Here is a 21,289-nt window from a genome sequence, read left to right on the forward strand (position 1 = left end):
TGGAGGAGATGAGCAGGAAGAATAATGCGGGCAGCAAGTCTTCAAATGCTTTGCAGGTACAGGATAGAGGCAGGACTCAGCAGAAGGGGAGATCTGCTAGTAAGTCCAAATCCCGAAGTCAGTCCCGTGGTAAAAAGGAAATTGAATGCTTTTATTGTGGCAAGAAGGGACATGTGAAGTCTAAGTGCTTCAAGTTCATACGGGATCAGAAAGCCAAGAAGGCTGAAACAAAGGATGCAGGAAATGCAAGCAAAGGCAAAGGCAAGGCCAAGGCAGATGACTTGGATGCAGTGAATGTTGCAGCAGAGGACAGTGACAGTGACATACATGATGTTTTATGCTCTTCTGTTGTAATAGCACATGCCTTGGTTATTGATGGTCACGACATGCACACCTGGCTCTTGGATTCAGGTGCCTCTTTTCATGTTACTCCTCATAGGGAGTGGTTTACTTCCCACACAGGTACTCATGGAGTTGTTCATCTTGGGAACAACTATGCATGTCAGATTGCAGGGATTGGCAGTATACAGATAGTATTTCCTGATGGACGCATATTCATGCTTGATGGTGTCCGCCATGTGCCGCAAATCAAGAAAAATCTGATTAGCACTGACTTATTGGATGACAGTGGTTACCACACCACATTTGGGGATTCCAAATGGGTGATTACTGATGGCCAGACTGTAGTGGCTGAGGGTTTTAAGAGTGATACCTTGTACCCTCTTTATGTTTCCAGTGTGGGTAATCATGTTGTTGCCATAACCGAGCTGCCAAAGGTTTCATTGTGGCATAGCCGGTTGGGACACATGTCTGTTAAAGGAATGCAAGAACTGTCACGTTTGGGTTATCTGCCGCCTCTTTCTTTTTCAGATTTGCCTACTTGTGATCATTGTATATTTGGCAAGCATTTTGTGACTCCTCATAAGAGGAGAACTCCCCAGAATAGAGCACCACTTGATCTAGTGCACACTGATTTGTGTGAGATGCCACAGTTATTACTAGGGGGTGCAAAATATTTTATTACTTTCATTGATGATGCCACACGCAAAGTGTGGGTCTATTTCTTGAAGCATAAGGGCGATGCCTTAGATGCTTTCAAGAAGTTTGTCGCTCAGGTTGAGAATCGGACAGGTTACAGGCTGAAATGCCTCAGATCCGATAATGGGGGTGAGTATGTGTCACATGCTTTTGTGCAGTTTTGCCAAGCTAAGGGCATCAAACAGGAACTCACAGCTCCTCATAATGCACCTCAAAATGGTGCAAGTGAGCGTATGAATCGAACTATTCAGGAGAAGGTTCGATGTATGTTGTCTTATGCTGCATTACCCCATGGCTTTTGGGCAGAAGCCGTGCAAACAGCAGTTCACATTATTAACAGGTCGCCAAACAAGGCTTTGGAGTTGAAAGTGCCAGAAGAGGTGTGGTCTGGCAAGCCACCTTCATATAAGCACTTACGTGTATTTGGCTGCGAGTGCTTTGCTCATGTACGCAAAGAACTACGCACCAAACTGGATCCAAAGTCTATCAGATGCATCTTTATGGGTTATGGTGACGAAGGTGAAATGGGGTACAGGTTATGGGATCCCGTTAAACGGAAGATTATACGCAGCAATGATGTCATCTTTAAAGAGGATTGTGTACACAAGGAACCCGTGCAACCTGTGGAATACAGGAGGGTTATTTATGATGATGTTGGACAGCAAAGAATGCCCATTTATATGCAGCAGCAGGCTGCTGCAGATAACCCTGTTCAAGAGGGTATACAGGCTGAAAATCAGCCAGATAATTTTGCCAATGATGCACCACTGGATATGCCAGCAGATGGGGCTGTAGAACAGCCAGATATGGTGGTATGGCCACCCGTCATGCATGACGAACAGGCTGAACAGCAGCCTAATCCGGAACATTTTGTTAGGAGGAGCACCTGTGTACAACGGCCTCCTGCCAGGTTTGTTCCAGGAGCCAATAATGTGGCTGATTTTATCATGTTGACAGATTGTGGTGAGCCTTCCAGCTTCAAGGAAGCTATGGGAAGAACGGAGAAAAAGAAGTGGGAGAAAGCCATGCAGTCAGAAATGGACTCCCTACTTCAGAATGATACATGGGACTTGGTGCAGTTACCTGCAGGCAGAAAGGTTTTGCCATGCAAGTGGGTTTACAAAGTCAAAGTGGATTCAAATGCTTTACCTAGGTATAAGGCCAGATTGGTTGCCAAGGGATTTAAGCAGGAGAAGGGCATTGACTTTGATGAGATCTTTTCCCCTGTAGTCAAGATGACTACTTTGAGAGCAGTGTTAGCTCTTGTTGCTCATGACGACATGGATTTATGTCAGATGGATGTGAAGACAGCCTTTCTTCACGGAGATCTCCATGATGAGATCTATATGAGTCAGCCAGAGGGATATGCTGGTAAAGGGAAAGAGCAGCTTGTGTGTAAGCTCAAGAGGAGCTTGTATGGACTCAAGCAGGCGCCAAGAGAATGGTACAAGAAGTTTGATGCCTTCATGCAGTCCCAAGGGTATCATAGGTGTGAGACCGATCATTGCTTGTACACCAAACGGGCAAAGGATAGCAGTTTGATGCTACTCATTCTATATGTGGATGACATGCTTATTGCCAGTAAATCTCAACATGAGATTAGTGGTTTGAAGAAACAACTGCATAAGTCTTTTGACATGAAAGACTTGGGTGATGCAAATCATATTCTTGGCATGCGGATTACTCGTGACAGGTCCAAGGGACTTTTGTTTCCGTCACAGAAAGAGTATATTGACAAAGTACTGCAGCGCTTTAAAATGGAGGGGGGGAAGTCTATTAATACCCCGTTGCCTCCACATTTAAAACTCAGCAGTAAGGACAGCCCCAGATCAGATGATGATAAGGCTGAAATGGCCAAGGTTCCGTATGCATCTGCAGTTGGCTCTTTGATGTATGCCATGGTTGCCACTCGTCCGGATATTGCTTTTGCGGTGGGAGTCATCAGCAGGTATATGGCAAATCCAGGCAAGCGGCACTGGGAAGCAGTGAAAGGTGTCTTGAGGTATCTCAAGGGTACCAAAGACTTGTGCATATGCTATGGTAGGGAGGATGCATTGGTGCATGGTTTTACAGATTCAGACTATGCAGGGAATGCAGATAACCGGAAGTCTACTACCGGTTATATTTTCACATTTGCAGGAGGTGCTATATCATGGGTGTCTCGGTTGCAAAAATGCGTTGCACTGTCAACTACTGAAGCTGAATATGTTGCAGCCACTGAGGCTTGCAAGGAAGCAATATGGCTTACTCGGCTGGTGGGAGATTTGGGCATTACAGGAGATATGCCAGTTTTGCATTGTGATAGTCAGAGTGCTATCATGTTGGCAAAGAATCCGGTCTTTCATCAAAAGACCAAGCACATTGATGTGAAATATCATTTCATCAGGGAGGTACTGGAAGACAAGCAACTTGAGCTTGTGAAAGTGCACACTGATGATAATCCTGCAGATTTGCTCACTAAGAGCTTGCCAACAGAGCGGTTTGCACATTGCCGCCACATCATGGGATTAGGATAAGACCATTCTTATTTTATGGTCTTGTATACAGTAACTGTATATTGCTGTAATTTTTATTCTTTTCTCCCCTTTTGGCACATTGGCCTTTAGGTGGGAGGTTGTTGGGGTAAAGGCACATTGCCACCCCTTTATTAAAGATAGGACACCTATGACTGTCTTAAGACAGTCATAGGGCAAAACCTAACCCTAATAAAACTAATGAGTTTGTGGTGTGGCTCATCACTTCACACCCGCACACCTTGAGTCTTCTCTCTCTCTCACTCTCTCCCTCTTGCTCTTCTTCCCCTTTCAGTCCCTTTCACAACCAAGTGTCAACAACCTCCTTGGTACGAGACTTTTGATCTCCGGGAAAAGGATTTGGAGTGATGTTCGGACCTAACACTGAAGCCATGGCATCCACATGCGTGAGTGCCTGAACAGTGCTAGTTAGAAGTGTGAGGGTAGTCTGAATCCCTTGGAGTTGCTGCGTCAAACCCGTTTGATTCACGTTAACTTGCTCAAACTTTCCATCAAGAGCAGTGGTGAATTCACTGAAGGCTTTCTTCGTAATCAGACCGTCGTAGAGACCTTGGTCATCCCCCGTAGGGTAGTTCAAATCCTGGTCACCCATCGCAAACTCGGGATTTACAGAATCAGCCATGTCTGAAATCTGATCTGAAAAGTAGTGGACTTAGAGAAGTGATAGGTGGAATCGAAGCTTGAAGGAGAGTAGAGCAGAGGGAAAAACTGTCCCAAGAGGAGGTGACGAAAGAAGAGAAGCTGACCGAAGAGAAGGGGTACAAAGCTGACGATCAGCTCGAGTAGGTGAACCCGGAGACTCCCCCTGCTGGTTCCGCTGCTGGCTGTACCGTACAGAAATCTGCTGCAAGCCGTACCTAGGTGACGAAAATCCGCTAGGGGTGTGGAGGGGTCTTCTTGCGCACACTAGCATAAGCTGTGGCTGAGCTTAGGATCTAGCCAGGCTATAAAGGAGAAGGTGCAGCTATTTTAGAAAGCTATGCTTTCCAAAAAAGCCCACCCTCCCAACTTGGAGGGTCGATGCTTTTTTTAGCATGCCCACCCTCCCAAACTTGGAGGGTTGGTGCTTTTCTCGCATCAGCCTCCCCGAACAGCAGCCTGGCCGAATCCTTCTCCAGCCTATGGCGCACCCCTCTACACGTACCTACCTGCATCACCTAACCACTGCGCAGCCCTGACCAATACACGGAATCCCCTAGGGTTCCCCTCAACCCTTCGCCTACCCAACAGCCCCTCTCACGCCTTTCCAATCCTCTCCACTCTCTCCTAGCTACACCTCACACCCTCTCTCACCTAAACCCTTCAGCAATCTCGAATTCATCACTCACTCTCTTCTTCCTACCTTTTCCCTAAATCCTGACCACTTTCCATAACCGATGAACCAAACAAGAACTTGCAGCACCAATTTTGAAATTAGGGCATACCTGGAGGAACAAATCGTCTAAAATTCTTGGAACAGAAGTTCCTACCTCAGGAGCTGGCTCTGATACCAACTGACACGCCCCAGCACTCCTGAAACCTCTGATCTGCAAACAAACACAAGAACACACACAATGTGAGAAACTGAGCAGGCTGCTCACCACCCAACCATGACATCTACGGGATGCGTTCCCGAATCAAGAGATGTCCCTCTGAGCCACGAGCTGAGTTACTGGCACGAACTCCCAACCAGATCCTAACCAGCCTGGTGTCCCATACCACCAGGTGGTGCTGTGAAGCCTGGGATGTGCTACTGGGCCTTGGGCTACGCTATGATGCAGGCGCGCGTCCGTGACTCAATCCAGGATCAGACCTAGCACCTGGGAACAAAACTTGCTCCCATCGGCTCCTTGAGAATCGAACCTCTGGGCCCCTTTTATAGACTCGGGCCCCAAGCGCCAAAAATATCAAAGACCCCTAACTGGTTCGTACCCTTGCCACTCAACCAGAGAATCAAGCCTGCCTAGCTCTAAGCCTCCCCAGGCTACCTGAGCTAGTCTTGTGTACCCAGTACACGTCAGATACCAATCCGTGCACATGACATATCCGATGTGGTCTTATCTCATGAAACATATTCTTGTTGCAAGGCACTTTTGGAATATTGTTTCTGGGGTTGACTTGAGGCCAGCCAATGCTACAGTGGCTGCTCCTACTGCTGGTCCCTCTGCAGAGGGTACTCCTGCTGATGCTTTATCCTCTAGCACACCTGCTACTGCTCCTCCAACTCAAGAACAAACAAGATGGGATGCAAGAGATGCAAATGCACATTCATGTATTGCTTTATCATGCAAGAGAATCATTATTCCATACATCCGGTCTTGCAGGACAGCAAAGGATGCTTGGGACAAATTGGCTTCTCTTTATCAGATTCACAATGAGGCACGTGTTGCATATTTAAGAAGGCAATTGCAGGAAGTCAGTATGAATGAAGGTGACTCTATGGATGCATACCTGACAAAGATCAAGGACCTCATGGGACAACTTGCCAAATTCTCAGCTTGTCAGTACCACATTGAATGGACTGCCAGATACATATCAAGGAGCAACCCTTCGATTAGTGGCCATGGGTGATCCAGAGCACTACTCTTTTGATCAGCTAGTCACTTTGCTTTTGCAGGAAGAGCAAAGTCGTGCTAATAGGCAAGCTATTATTCCTAATCATGCATTTGCTTCACAGCAGACAGGAAAAGGCAAGGCTTCCAAGCCTATGGGCAAGCCTAAATATGCGCCTAACAGTGGCAATTCCTCCCATGCATCTAAAAATACAGCAAATAAGTCAAAGAAGAAAAGATGCAACTATTGTCGCAAGCCAGGGCATGAAATTTCAGAATGCAAGAAGCGCATTGCCTCGGAGAAAAAGAAAGCAGGTGGACAGTTAATGCCTCACATGCAATTGAATAACACGAGCCAGCAGATGCTTCACATGCACATGCTCTCCAAGATGATTGGGCATGGGCTGTCCATTGCTCCTTTGATCCCTCCCAAGTTGATGCATTCTTTACTGCTAATGCTTCTCAGTCTTGGTATTTTGATAGTGGTGCTTCCAAGCACGTCACATCTTGCAGACAGTTGTTTCATTCCTTAGCTAATGCACCTCGAGGGGGGACCGTCACATGTGCTAATAATGCTTCCTATGCTGTGCTCACATCCATTTCAAGCCCCCCCTTAGCCATCCTATCACTCTGACTAATGTTATTTTTGTGCCCGGAATTGAAGTCAACTTGATTTCAATTTCAGCAATTGCCACTTCAGGTTTCAGAGTGATTTTTGATGGATACAAATGCCTAGTATATGATCTTCGTGATGACAATTCCATAGTTCTCACTGGCACTTTGAAAAAGAGGCTTTATCACCTTGATGATCACTCAGCTGCACTCTCTATTGAAGCATTTGCTATTTCAGATTCACAGCTTGTTGAAACTCATCTTTGGCATGAGAGAATGGGTCATCTCAATTACAGAGCTCTTGCCAAGTTACATTCACAAGGCATGGCAAATGATGTACCTCAAACTCACACAGTTTCTAAACATGTGTGTGAGGGTTGTCTTTTGGGTAAGATACATCGGTTTCCTTTTCAAAAGAATTGTCCAAAATTCTCACAAAGGAAATTGCAGCTAGTGCACAATGGTGTCTGTGGCCCAATGAGGACACTCTTTGTTGTTTGACTAGCACCCACATGGTAGCCAGGATGCTGCCCATGTGGCACTCCCTCAAACCCTAGGTTCACCCCTCCCATGCTCTCCTCATATGGGGACTTACAGATGGGGAGGTGGCCTTTTCAACACCCCCTCTCACCGACACATCTCGGCCCAATGCCAACACGTCGATGACGATGTTCTCTTCTTGGCTTTCCATCCAGTGGCTCCTGCTCCACCAGGTCTGGTTCTGCTTCTGCATACCATCCTCGTACACAGGTCCATCTTTGGTACCACCTCCTGGCACCACCTCCTTCAGTCACGTTCCCGCCTTCAAACTTGAGCAGCCCAGCCTCTACAATCTTCCAATTGTCCCCCTCATAATGAGTGAACAACCTGCAGTCTTCCAGGCACCATGCTCTGAGGGTCTGTTTCAACCCATCCGTCCTTTGGCAAGGTCTGCAACAGAAGTACATCTCCAGATAACCTGGACCGTGAACTTTAAACGCACCTGACTGAACTTGAGTCACCCTCCTTCTCGCAAGGGCACAATCCTCTAGTTGTGGAAGTCGATTCCCAAGAGCTTCTGAATCAGGGTCGTCCTTCAGCAAGATCCCTACCTTCAGGCTCCCACACTTGTGAGCCTCCTACTTGGGCTTTGATACCATGTTAGAAATGACCCAATAGAGGGTATGCACAGCGGAAGACTGATAGTAATGCCCAGGAGCTCACACAGTGTGCGTGTGGGGTGTGGAATCACAAACTTCTTAACTTATGTGCATAAAATACATGTGTAGACTCATCAATAGACAATGAACCAGCCAGATAGAGAAACCACGAAAATAATATATTTCTGTCCAAAGCTATGGACACAATACAAAAGAGATAGATCTAGAGTCCCACCAACGGTGTGGTCCTCTGATCTTACCACAAGGTCCTTCTCCTATCTGCCAGTTATCTCTAGACTCGAGCCCGCGTGCTCCACCTCGAGCGTCTGTAGACTTTCCGTCCAGAACGATCCTCTCCACCTTGCTGTCTGGAAACCAGCCTAACTGGGCTGCCACTCAAGCTCAGCCTGCAGCTCCTTCAGGGTCACCTTCACCTCCTGTGGATAGGCCCAAGGCTTGCCTTCTTGCTGCTCCTGTTTGCTGTCAGAGGGCTGCTCGAGAGAATATGATGATCACAACACCTTGCTGCCCTAGAAGACAGCCAAGGTCCAGCCTCTAGGGAACTCAGTCTGCAGCACACCTTCCACTCTCCTTCACCCCTAGTGTGAGGCCCAAGGGAGTGGCTTCTGGCTGCTCCTGTCTGCTCCTTTTCTTGCTGAATGTTATGAAATGAGGCCCAGGGCCTCTCCTTTTATAGGGCTCAAGTCCCCCTTGAACCAACCGACCAGCCAGCCCTAATTGGGCCGACTGGCTGGTCTGTAGCAGCCCTTACCAACTGACCAGTTGGTTGGCTGGTTGGCTGCCTATCCAGCCCTATCTAGGGCCATTTGCTGGCCCTTTGTTCCATGCAGGGCCCAGCCCCTTAGGACTGCTTACCCCGCCACCTGCCAGCCCTGCTTGCAGGCCATAGACCTTGCCAAGGACTCCGTCATGCAAGCGCCTCTTCTTCTGGATCACCGTGCAATCATGCTCCTCATCAGATCCTTTCTGCCAGGGCAGATCCAAGACATCCTGTCCCTGCCATCTCCCTTTCACTAAGGTGTCTTCTGACGCAGCCACATGGCAGCCAGGATGCTGCCCATGTGGCACTCCCTCGAACCCTAGGTTCACCCCCCCCATGCTCTCCTCATATGGGGGCTTGCAGATGGGGAGGTGACCTTTCCAACAATACTATCCCATCTGCTTGATGGTATCTCCAAGGGTTGTAAAAGGCTAGATAGCTTCGCTCGCTCTACTTTACCTACTTGACACAAGAATCATCTTTGGACAAAATAAATCTCGCAAGATCATATGTTTTTTCGACACATGGATGTCTCGCAAATGGACTATCATGTCATTGTTGAATGGCCCGTTGCCTGAAATCATTTTGATTAGGTACAACTACCTTGCTATTACATTTTATCATACCATACCCCGCTATGGTATATCTTGCGTAAGTTTGACTTTCTAGATGCGAGGTCATCTTTTTCCCCGGGTTTAATTACATGAGCCTTAGTCCAAAGGCTCTAGACAAACTCGTCCACTTTCTGAGTTTTCTTAATCTTGGTCATTAGAGCACTCTCTAATACAGTGAAACTCACATTATGCATTATGCAGGATAATGTATTAGCAACTTTGTTCTCCTTCCCTTTTTCGAAGCCGAATCTTCATATTAGACTCATGCATGAGCTTTGCCCACCTAGCTTGGCGGCTCTTAAGTCAAGTTGTTTACAAAAATTCTTTGAAGTGTCGTGGCATACATCCACGAAAAACTTTGATCCATACAAATAGTGCGTCCATGTTTTCAAAGCATGTATAATAGCGTAGAACTCTAATTCATGAGTTTGCCAATTTCGTTGAGAAGGAGAAAGCTCCTTGCTTTTAAAGACTGCTGGCTTTCCCGTTTGGAGAAGAACCACACCTATTGCAATGCCACTTGCATCGGTTTTTGGAAATCAATAATATTTAACAACGGACCAGAGACTACGGCCTTCTTCATGGCATTAAAACTCTCCTATTGATTTTTTCTCCACACAAATGGCACTTTATCTGAGGTCAGCGCAGTCAAAGGCGATACTACACTATTTTGGAATATCCTTTGATATGCCTTTGTTAAAACTGGACAAATCCTAAGAATGATTGCAATGCGGTCTGACTTTGAGGAATGGGCCACGCTAATATCGCAATCACTTTCTTTGGAGCCATTTTCACCCATCAGGTGTAATAATGAATCCCAAATACTCAGGCTTCACCATCTATAGCACGGTTGTCTTTCTATTCACATAAAGATTGGCTTTCTTCAAAGTATTGAACACTTTTCATAAGTGTTCAAGATGCTCAGTAATACTCTTGTTGTAAACAAGAATATTGTCAATAAAATATACTATGAACTTCCCTATATATGGGCGTAGTAGGTCATTCCCAAGCATGACAAAAGTAGCCGGGGCATTGGTAAGCCCAAATCACATTATCAGAAACTCGTAATGTCCAAACTTGCTTCTGAAAGCGGTTCTATGCACATCCTCGGATCGAATCCGGATTTAATGGTAGCCACTCTTAAGATCTATCTTGCTGAAAATTGTGGTTCTATGTAATGCATCTAGCAAATGATCAATCCGAGCCATTGGATACCTGTGCTTAATAGTGATATTGTCTAATCCTCGATAATAAATTTAGAGATGAAAGATATCATCTTTGTCCTTCTTCAATATCACTGGTGAAGCGAAAGGTGGGAATAGGGGGGCCTATTTACGGGTTCTGTCCCTAACTGGCATAAGTTCAATCTTATGTTGAGCATTCCGCTCTGGAGGTAAACCATAAGGTAACTCATTTTTAAAACAAGTAGAGAACTTCTCTGTGATCTGATAAGCCAACTTGGCCATCTCCCATCTTGGGTAGCATCAGTGCTAGTCGATGGATCGTTAATCGACTCTACCGATGCCATACAAAGAAACGACAAATCTCTCTAAGTTTTTCGAACTTCCATCATGGAAACCAACAGTACTTGAGACAAATCCTTTCACTTCGCAAAACGTATTGCACATCATTCATCATAAATTGGTAAATTTGTTTTTTTCAATCAATGTTTGGATTCTTCCTGGAATGCCATGTCTTTCCTAGGGCTATATCTGCATGAGCAAGCTTGGTCAATTCAAAATCCAGCTTGTCTGCGTAGCCCTGAATCAAAAGGTCTAACTAGGTAATCCTTTGGTCTCATATTTCGGTAGAACTCCCATCTACCATTCTGACTGTACACCGATAGTTAGATGGAGTAGTTTTTAGTTTTGTCCTCTTCACGAGTTTGGAGTTAATTACATTGTGTGTTGACGCTGAGTCAAGCAACACAATAACATCATGATTGACCACTGGCTCCTTCATTTTAATAAATCTGTATCACTAAAAGTTGTATCCCCCGTTGCTATGGGCTTGGACAGGATACACTATTCACCAACTTAGCAACATACACACATGATAACACATGTTTTAACTTTTAACCTCTAAGAAGATCCCGCTAGCTAAATCTGCATGTAGTCGGCTTTGGGACTTACCTCCATTCCATGTCGCATTCTAAGACCACCATCTGAGCCATCCGACAATCCTTGTTTCGTGGATAATCTTTCCACTGATGAGGCTGAAGGCATCCAAAGCATATGCCTTTGTTTTTTAGGTAAAGAAGATTTTGACAAAGCTTGGGCTGCCATAGGAGTCGCTTTTCTTCATTTCAACGGTGGTACTTGGTTTTGAACGAGCCCCAGTCGGCTTTACCTCCCTGGCTTGTCCACTTAATTGTGGGGCACCAGACTTTCTAATCCACCTCTTTTTAGACCCACTCTTTTTCGGGTACTCATACCGAGTCCCTTTCCGCAAATACCCACTTGGCTTGCTTTTGGCATCTTCGTAGTTCAGGGCTATATCTATTGCTTCATTAAATGTGTTTGCATATACTTAGTTCGAACTTCCATTTTAATTCTATCATTCAGTCAAAAAATAAAATCCTTTACTTGCACCGACTGAGGAAGAGGTTCCCTAAATTTGTCAATATATTCAGACACTGACAAATTTCTTTGACAAAGGTACCTCTATTGAGCCCAAGCTTGAGATGCTTTGTCAAGTGGCAAGAAAAGTTTTTTAAACTGTTTCTTGAACCCTTCCCAGGTAGTGGATGCCACATTATCCTTTTGTTGTTTGATCCACTACCTATCCATTGTCTCGGTCTCACAGATTTTCGTCATATCATTTCCTGATTTCACAAATGGCAAATGCTTCATCCCATTCATGCAACCGGCTGTCTATGATATTTGAACTACGGTCTGTGATCCGACCAGAATACTTTTTTGGTCTATAATTGGCGATATCTGGTATTTCAGCCTTCCCAGACTCGACCGTATGTATCTAGTCTCAAGCTCTATAAGAGCCTTTCCTTTTTCTTCCTTGGATGGTCTCGTGGATATACTTTGAACCACCCTTCTAAGTTCGGATTGCACTACATTAGCATGTAGTTGTTGAGTCAAAATTTGTTGCAAGGCATCCTCCAACAAAGCAATCCTACCTGACAATGTATGGGCCATAGGGCGCGACACTAGTTGTGTCGGCGGGACTCCCGATTCTACGGGATCCACCCATGAACCTTCTTCCTCAACTTCCATTGGAATTGCTTTGCCTTGAATCCCAATTTCATAGCTATACATGCATACTCTGAAATATTTACGTCCACTAAACCAATTATTCTTTCCCCATGCTAGGGAAATATCTGCAAAAATAGCCCTATATACCAACATGTGCCAAACTCTGCAACTCTAATTTCACCCTGCTGGAGGATTTGCAAATTTTTGCAACACAACCAAACTAAAACAAACTAAACAGAAAAAATAGAGAGCTCCCCAGTTCCAATTTCTCCTGTGTAGGTTCTGGTCACTAGACTCTAAACTCGCCAACAAAGCCACGAACTATTCTAAAGTAGGCAACAAGTTTGATTCTTCACATGTTCCGGAGCCTTAGGAATTTGAGCTACAATTTAATCGTTGAACACTGAGGTGAGTATAAGCGTATAATGTTGATGGAGACTCGACAACAATCACCTATTTTCCACTGATCATATCCGGTCACATAGCTGCATTCTCTTCAACCCTCGTGGATCCTTATGTGCAGTATGATTGCATATTTCACTCTGAACCATATGATCGTCACCTGTAAAGTTGATAAAAATAGCGAGTAGATTCTGCAAAGAGTCATGTGATTCCGTGGTTGTATCTCCCATATGCTGTCATATCCAGAGATCAGGTGATTAAGGTATTCCTTCTGACATAAACTTAGAAGGTTCAATCGAGTCTTGAGATAGGAGACTATGTGTCTCAGGAAATCTGGCTTCGGCTGAAAATCTACATCAACAAATACATAACCTTGCACTTAGTCTAGTGCTAACTTGAGATCCTTTGTCCGTAGTAATTTTCTGCTATTGCTCACATCGCTTCAACCCAAGCAATCTTTGCCTTCGTGAAGAAACTTGTATGTGGTTTCTCGACCACTATGGTTCTTATTTGAATCTTTTGAGCCTTTCAACGTAAAATCTCCCAACAAATGTGAACTTCCTCTCAACCTTAACGCAAATTCAAACTCTGCGTGTCTGATACCAACTGATAAACGGCCTAACAATTTCCAGAATGCAAACTGCCCTCATCGATGACCTTGACATTAAATCCCTTCGGCCATATACATAAAATGCAATGCAGATTATTTAGAATTGTCTGTCCTCTAAAGGGAAAATGCCAACTGACCCTTCCAAGGTCCTGTTATCTTAACTTGATCATAACATTTGGAGCTTTTGATCTATGGCATCCTGTGGACCATGCAGGGCCATGCTTGCTAAATAATGTTTTTCAAGTGACTTTAATTTTTAAGTAATGGAATTTGTTGATTATTGACTGATGTTCATTGTACCAGATTACTTGCTGATTGTTTTCTTTGGATCAAATTGCAGTCTGATAGCTTTTAAGTGTAATTTTGTTATCCAAACTAAATTTAGATCAGCCATTCTAACTTCTGGACAGTGTTCATCTTTGGAATTGAGTAGACTTGCCTTGAACTTGTTGGCAGTGGAACCTCAAAAAAGAAGAAAAGGAAATCAGAAACTGCCGATAAGTTATCTGAGAGAGTAATCAACTCGACAGATGAGCTCAATGAAGAGAACAACCAGGGATTTCAAAGTTTAGCCTTCTCAGTTGAGGTAAAGATAAGCTCTGTGTGAGGCATCAAACTTTATGATTCTGCAATTCATCACAGTTATGAAGGGAGCCTAGCTCTATTAGTGTAACCTAAGGGTATAAGTTCTTGACGGACAAACTCTTTTTTATGTTCTTAAGGACTACATGTTTCTCTACTTTGTGCAGTGCAGAAATTTTGTCAAAACCTTTTTTGCCTGGAAAACTTGTGTAGTGAAGGTGGAATCTTGATATGTCCTTTAAGTCTGCTTTTGGATTTTCTTTTGGCCCTGTCATATGCTTGCAGAGCTGAATTGGAATCTTTCTAGTTAATATACTGTCTGTGGATTCAGACTATGGACTTAGTAAAATCTTCTGGCTGTTTTAGTCGTATAGATTCTATTCATACATGCTACTCTTTTGGTTTAGCAATAAGTGCATGCACGATTTGATGCAAAACATTAAGACAACAAATATGCTGTATGTACCCGTGATGAGGAAGGGTGACCCTTTGTTGTTAATGCACACTCTAAAGGCATAGAAGGAGAAGTAGCCTGTGAATTCTAATTATTTATGGAACAGTCGTGCAACCAGGTTAAGATTCGAAGCCATCTGGTGGCAAGAAAGATATGGAAGGTGATAGAAGGAAGGGAACTTAAGCCCAAGGACGGTGGTGTTGGAATTATAGATATAATTCAGCAGTGACCAATGTAATATAATAAGTTAGTTAGGGGCACTTTTCCCTCATTTAGAGGTTTTTCCCCCTAACTGCAGTTAGTTCACTAACTACGGTTAGTGACTACTAAGGTTTTGTCACTATGACAAAACCTTATCCTACTCACTTTGCGTTGTACTCTTTTACACTCTATTTTTGCAACTACAGCTTCTAAGCTTTCGACTCTCTCACTCTCTCTAGCTCTCACTCTCTCCATTTCCTTCATTTGGTATCAGAGCAGGTCCAAGAGCTTGGTGCTCCTTGCTCCCTTCAGTTCCAACACTCAGCCTCGACTTTCAGCCTGCGCCAATCTGTCCGTACAGTCCGTACGACTGTACGGAATTCTGACGCCGTACAAGTGTCGTCCATTGACGTACATCGCCGTACACGAGCTCGCCGTACAATTTCGCCTGCCGTACAGCTCCGAGCTTCCGTACATCGACGTACCACATTCGTACCGTCGTCCGTGAAGTGCCGTACACCGTACGCCGTCGTACATACCTGTTCACCGTACATCGTCGCCGTACATCGTGAAGGCCGTACAGTTCCGTGAAGTACCGTACACCGTCGCCGTACAACTCCCGTACATCGACGCCGTATCGTATTTGTACCTGTTTTTCGTACAGGTTATCATTTCTGTATAGTCTACGTACCTGTCGACGTACTAGCCGTACAGTGCCGTACAAACTGTACGGCATTTCCGTACAGTATTCAGTACAGTAAATCTGTACTGAATCTGCTTCAGTACAGCAGCAGGTACCTCCTTGGTTTGTACAAGAGAACTAGCAGGTGATCTTTGGCAGGCTAATTTTGCAGACAGCCATTGTTTGGCTAAGTATTCTGCGAGTATATTTGGGGCATTTTGCATATTGCAGACATTGCAATCACTGTGCAATTTTGGAGCTACATCTGGAGAAAAATTGGAGATATAGTCTGAAATTTGGGGCTTTTGTATTAAAATTGCAGATTTGGGGCTTTTAGCATTTTTACCCCTTTCTGGCTGCAATTTCTAGCCACAAATTAAGGCTTTTGTGTTTGGAGAGCATTTTTTGGAGTATTCAGTACATACTGCCTTTCTTGGAGTGTTTGGAACACTTTTGGCAGATTTTGGAGAGTGTTTTATGCTTGGACAGATTTCTGACAGCTCAACTGCAGAAATCTAAGTTGCATATACAGCCCGTGCTTGGCTGTGTTTTTGGGAGTCGTGCATTTTATTCCCAGTAAGGGAATTCAGCTTTGTATCTGCTTCAATCTCTTTTTCAGATATGGCCCATCAAATCAGAATGAGTTCCAGTTCGGTGGTCTTTCACAGGAAGACAAATTGGATGGTACCAACTACTCCCTCTGGAGTTTCATGGTACGTAATATTCTGATTTCTCGCAATTTATGGGATTATGTCAATGGGGATGAAATCCGACCAGCAGATATTGCACCTGCTACCCCTCCTCAGCAAGGAGGTGGAAGAGGTCGTGCACAAGGTGCAGCTGCAGGACAAGTTGTTGGTGCAGCTACAGTCAATACTCCTGAGCAAAAGAGATGGGATTCACGGGATGCCTTAGCCTTGTCATGCATCTCTCTTTCAGTGAAAAGATCAATCATTCCGCATATCCGGTCGTGTAAGACCTCCAGGGCAGCGTGGGATATTTTGGAAAGCATGTATGCAGCACGGAATGATGCCAGGGTATCCTTTTTAAAAAGAGAGTTGAGCAATACACATATGGAGGAGGGTGACTCCATGTCAGCCCATCTCACTAAGCTACAGGATCTCAGAGAGCAGTTGTTGAACATAGATGAAATTATTCCTGATTCAGAGATGATTACAACCACTCTGAATTCTCTTCCTGAGTCTTATCTCAGCTTTCACACTTCGCTGAATTTATCATTGAGGGGGGGTGCAAATCCTCTTTCTTTTCATGAGCTGATAGGACTTCTGCTTCAGGAAGAGCAGACCAGGAAAAATTTGGCTTCACGTGCAGGTGAACAAGCCATGCTCTCAAAATTCAAATAAAAAACAAAGGGACAGGCAAAAACAGCAGCAAATCAGCCTTCCAGTGGGTCAGGACAGCCTTCACAAAAGGCTAAAAGTGATGCAAGCAAGCCCAAAAAGAAGGGTTTTTGTCACTACTGCAAAAAGCCAGGTCATCACATAGCAGAATGCAGGAAAAGGATTGCAAAGGAAAAGAAAAACAGCTCAGGAATGGCTGTTTCAGATTCAGCCCCTTGTGCATCTGACAGTGGGGATGCTGCAGCCAACTTTGTTGGTCAAGATTATGCCTTTTTATCTTGCATTTCTGATTCTAGGTTGGCTGTTCCAGATGCTCGGGATAGTACAGCTTCTTGCAGTGATGATACATATGCATTTTTGACTTGCAGTTTTGACTCTCCTTCAGATGCATCTGCTTTCAGTGTTGATGAAACACTGAACACATGGTATTTTGACAGCGGTGCATCCAAGCACATCACTTCGAGGAAGTCTCTCTTTACTTCCTTGCATCCACCTCCTGTTGGTAAGAAAGTCACTTGTGCCAACAACTCCTCATATTCAGTACGTGGCACAGGAGAAGTTGAGCTCACTGCAATTGATGGCTCAATTTTCAGACTTTCTGATGTCTTATATGTGCCTGGCATAACCAAAAATCTCCTTTCAGTGTCCACTCTTAACAGAGGGGGATTTCAGGTCATCTTTGAGGATGACAAATGTGCTGTCCGGGACAGGGAAGCTAACTATGCCTTAATGTTATCTGGTACTCTGCTGCGTGGGCTTTTTCAGCTTGATATTTTTCAGAAAAGAGCAGCTCATGCTTTGGCAATTTCTACCCCTACAGTTGCCATGCAAAATGCAGAATTATGGCATGCCAGATATGGCCACATGCATTACAACAGCTTAATGACACTTCAGAAATTTTCAATGGTTGATGCATTGCCACCTCTTGAGATACCTCCTCCACATGCCTGTGAAGGGTGCATTTTAGGTAAAATGCATAGATTTCCCTTCAAGAAGGATGGTTCAGTTAAAGCTGTTCGCAAATTGCAGCTTATACACAGTGATGTCTGTGGTCCCATGAGGACTCCTTCATTGGGTGGTCATCTCTACTTTGTCACATTTATTGATGACTACTCCAATTTTACTTGGGTTTATGGGCTGAAAAAGAAATCTGAAGTGTTCACAGTGTTTAAACACTTTTCAGCCATGGTTGAAAATGAAACCGGGCTCAAGATCCAGACATTACGCACGGATAGAGGTGGGGAATACCTATCTGCAGAATTTGATGCTTTCCTCAAACAAAAGGGTATTGTGCATCAGCTCACAGTCAGGCTAACCCCTCAGCAAAATGGCAAAGCTGAGAGGAAAAATAGAACCCTCATGGAGATGGACAGATGTATGCTGAAAAGCAAACACATGCCTCATAAATTCTGGTTAGAGGGTTTGATGTGTGCCAATTACATTTTGAACAGGGCTCCCACTAAGGCTTTAAAAACAAAAACTCCTTTTGAGGTCTGGAATGACAGGAAGCCTTCAGTGGAACACTTCCGAGTCTTTGGATGCCTTGCCTATGCACATGTGCCAGTTGAATTTAGGCACAAATTGTCAGATAAAGCCATCAAATGCATATTTGTTGGATACAGTGCAGAAAGCAAGGGGTATCGTCTCTACAATCCTGCTACACGCAAAATCATTGTAAGTAGAGATGTGATATTTTCTGAAAATTCAGCTCACACTCAGGCTGATTTTCAAATGCCTTCACCTTCAGAAGATGTCTTTCAAGGGTTGCTACCCATTGCTTTGGGTTCCCCTGCTGATTTTTCTGATCCAAATCAGAATTTACAGCAACCTTCAAATGCTTCAGTTCCGCCACAGGATGTCATGCCTCCTCCACAGGCAGTGGAACAAGTGGTGCAGCAAGAAATTGCAGACATACATGCAGCAAAAACAGTCCCAAACTGGCTGTTACAGACTCTCCGGGAGAGTAAACTTGATGCTCCGTTACCTGGCAGGACTCGCAGTGCAGCAAGGCACATGGAAGGTGCTAATTCAGTGGAATCAGCATATGCAGGTACTCTCCTTGATGAAGAGGAGCCTGCCACATTTGAAGAGGCACAAGGTAATGTGCATTGGATGAATGCCATGCACGATGAGTTGCAGTCCATTGCCAAAAATCAGACTTGGGATGCTGTGGACTTGCCACAGGGTAAACATGCTATTGGCACACGATGGGTATTTAAAGTCAAACGGAAGCCAGATGGCTCCATTGACAGATATAAAGCCAGGCTGGTTGCTAAAGGCTATGCTCAGAAAAAGGGCATAGATTATGAGGAGACTTTTGCTCCTACATCCCGGATGACTACCATCCGATCAGTAATTGCAATGGCTGCACATTTTGAGTGGAATGTTCATCAGTTGGACATCAAAACAGCCTTCTTAAATGGGGACTTGCTGGAAGAGGTGTATGTCAAACCACCTCCGGGTTTTGGAATTACAGCAAATGCACTTCAAGTCTGCAAGCTTAATAAAGCTTTATATGGGCTGAAACAGGCCCCTCGTGCATGGTATGCCAAGATACATGCCTTTTTGAACAGCAAGGGGCTGCACAATAGTCCTACTGAGAGCACCCTCTACATCAAGATGGATGGGGGGGAAATATTAGTCATCCTTCTTTATGTTGATGACTTACTGCTCACAGGGTCCAATGACGACAAAATTGCAGATTTCAAAACTGATTTGCAGACCCACTTTGATATGTCAGATTTGGGGCTGCTTCACTTTTATTTGGGGATCCAGTTCTCTCATGAGAGACGTGGCACTGTTATGTCTCAGTCCAAGTATGTTCAGAAACTTTTGGACAGATTTAACATGCAAGAGTGTAAGCCCATATCTACTCCTATGGAACCGGGGCTGAAACTCACAATGCATGATGCAGGAGAATCAGTTGATGCCACACTTTACAGTCAAGCTGTTGGATGCCTCATATATCTCTGCAATACTAGGCCTGATATTCAATTTGCAGTATCTCAGGTGAGCAGGTACATGCACAGCCCCAAAACTATGCATTGGCAGGCAGTTAAGCGCATCTTCCGTTATTTGCAAGGCACCAAGTCTTTTGGCTTACTATTTCCCAGGGGGGGTGACTTGCAGATGCATGCCTACAGTGATTCAGATTGGGCTGGTGATTATGACACTAGGCAGTCCACTAGTGGCAATTGTTTCTTTTTGGGAAAATCTTGCATTTCATGGCTGAGCAAGAAACAATCTACAGTGGCTACCTCATCATGTGAAGCTGAGTACAGGGCAGCTTTCACAGCAACAGTTGAATGTGTCTGGCTGAGACGTTTATTTGCTGATCTTCATCTGTCTTTGGAGGGTCCTTCTCCAATTCTCACTGATAGTCAGAGTGCCATTGCAGTGGCAAAGAATCCAGTGTTTCATGCTCGCACGAAGCACATTGAGGTTCACTATCACTACGTCAGAGAGAAGTTGCATGCAGGAGAGATCAGTATGATCTTTGTGTCCACACATGACAACGTTGCAGATATTTTCACCAAAGCACTACCACGTGAGAAGTTTGAGGCATTTCGCAGTGCCCTGAACTTATATCCGTTTGGTGATTGATCAGCCTTGTACATGACATTGGCACTGCAGGGGGGTGTTGGAATTATAGATATAATTCAGCAGTGACCAATGTAATATAATAAGTTAGTTAGGGGCACTTTTCCCTCATTTAGAGGTTTTTCCCCCTAACTGCAGTTAGTTCACTAACTACGGTTAGTGACTACTAAGGTTTTGTCACTATGACAAAACCTTATCCTACTCACTTTGCGTTGTACTCTTTTACACTCTATTTTTGCAACTACAGCTTCTAAGCTTTCGACTCTCTCACTCTCTCTAGCTCTCACTCTCTCCATTTCCTTCAGGTGGATGCCACAGCGGTTAACTACGCCTGTGAATTGAGTTGCTGTCAAAGAGTGGGAGGATGAAGGCATCAAGGCACTTGACAGCAGACTCAGTCATTTTGCACATTTAGCTTGAAGTTTGGCTTTTGAGGCAAAGTCAATGTTAAGGACTTGTATGACACTTTAACCACAGCAGGAATCCTTACCCCCCAAAATCAGCTGCTCATAATGAGGATGGAGGAACAAGAGATCTCGTGAGGGTGGAGATCATTAGGGAGCAGCTGCAAGCATGGGGTTACCAGGTGGACACACATCAGTCTGTCACGATTGGCTCAACATGCTTCCAAGGAGCTTCGAGGTTTTCTCTACAGCCATTACAACTACAGAATACTCCATGTTTCTCAATTTTGAGGAGACAGGTCCTTTGTAGTAGTAGAAGGAAGCCGGAGACAAGATGTCTGATGATGGAGATGATGACAAGGCTCATGTTATGTTAATCCTCTAACAGAGGGTATTACGCAGTGGAAGATTGATAGATAGCCCAGGAATTCACATAATTACGGACTCCAAAACTTCTTTACTTTGTGTACTCAACATCCATATGTGCAAGCCAGTAAATAACGATGCTCAAGAGATATATAGAACTAACAAAAAG

At 44.5% G+C, this 21,289-nt stretch overlaps 1 protein-coding gene across 1 annotated transcript in view; it reads left to right on the top strand.

Moving 5' to 3' along the window:
- The window catches only part of LOC147895210 (uncharacterized), a 78,024-nt gene that overhangs the window by 32,159 nt on the left and 24,576 nt on the right, over positions 1 to 21,289 (top strand). The window contains exon 3 of the mRNA XM_087384327.1: positions 13,927 to 14,056. Coding sequence (XP_087240453.1) covers positions 13,927 to 14,056 — 130 coding nt within the window. The remainder of the gene's footprint in view (positions 1 to 13,926; positions 14,057 to 21,289) is intronic.

This window comes from Dipteris shenzhenensis, chromosome 13, assembly GCF_047967505.1.
Source record: "Dipteris shenzhenensis isolate YYH24624 ecotype China chromosome 13, Dip_SZ_1.0, whole genome shotgun sequence".
NCBI classification, from domain to species: Eukaryota; Viridiplantae; Streptophyta; class Polypodiopsida; order Gleicheniales; family Dipteridaceae; genus Dipteris; species Dipteris shenzhenensis.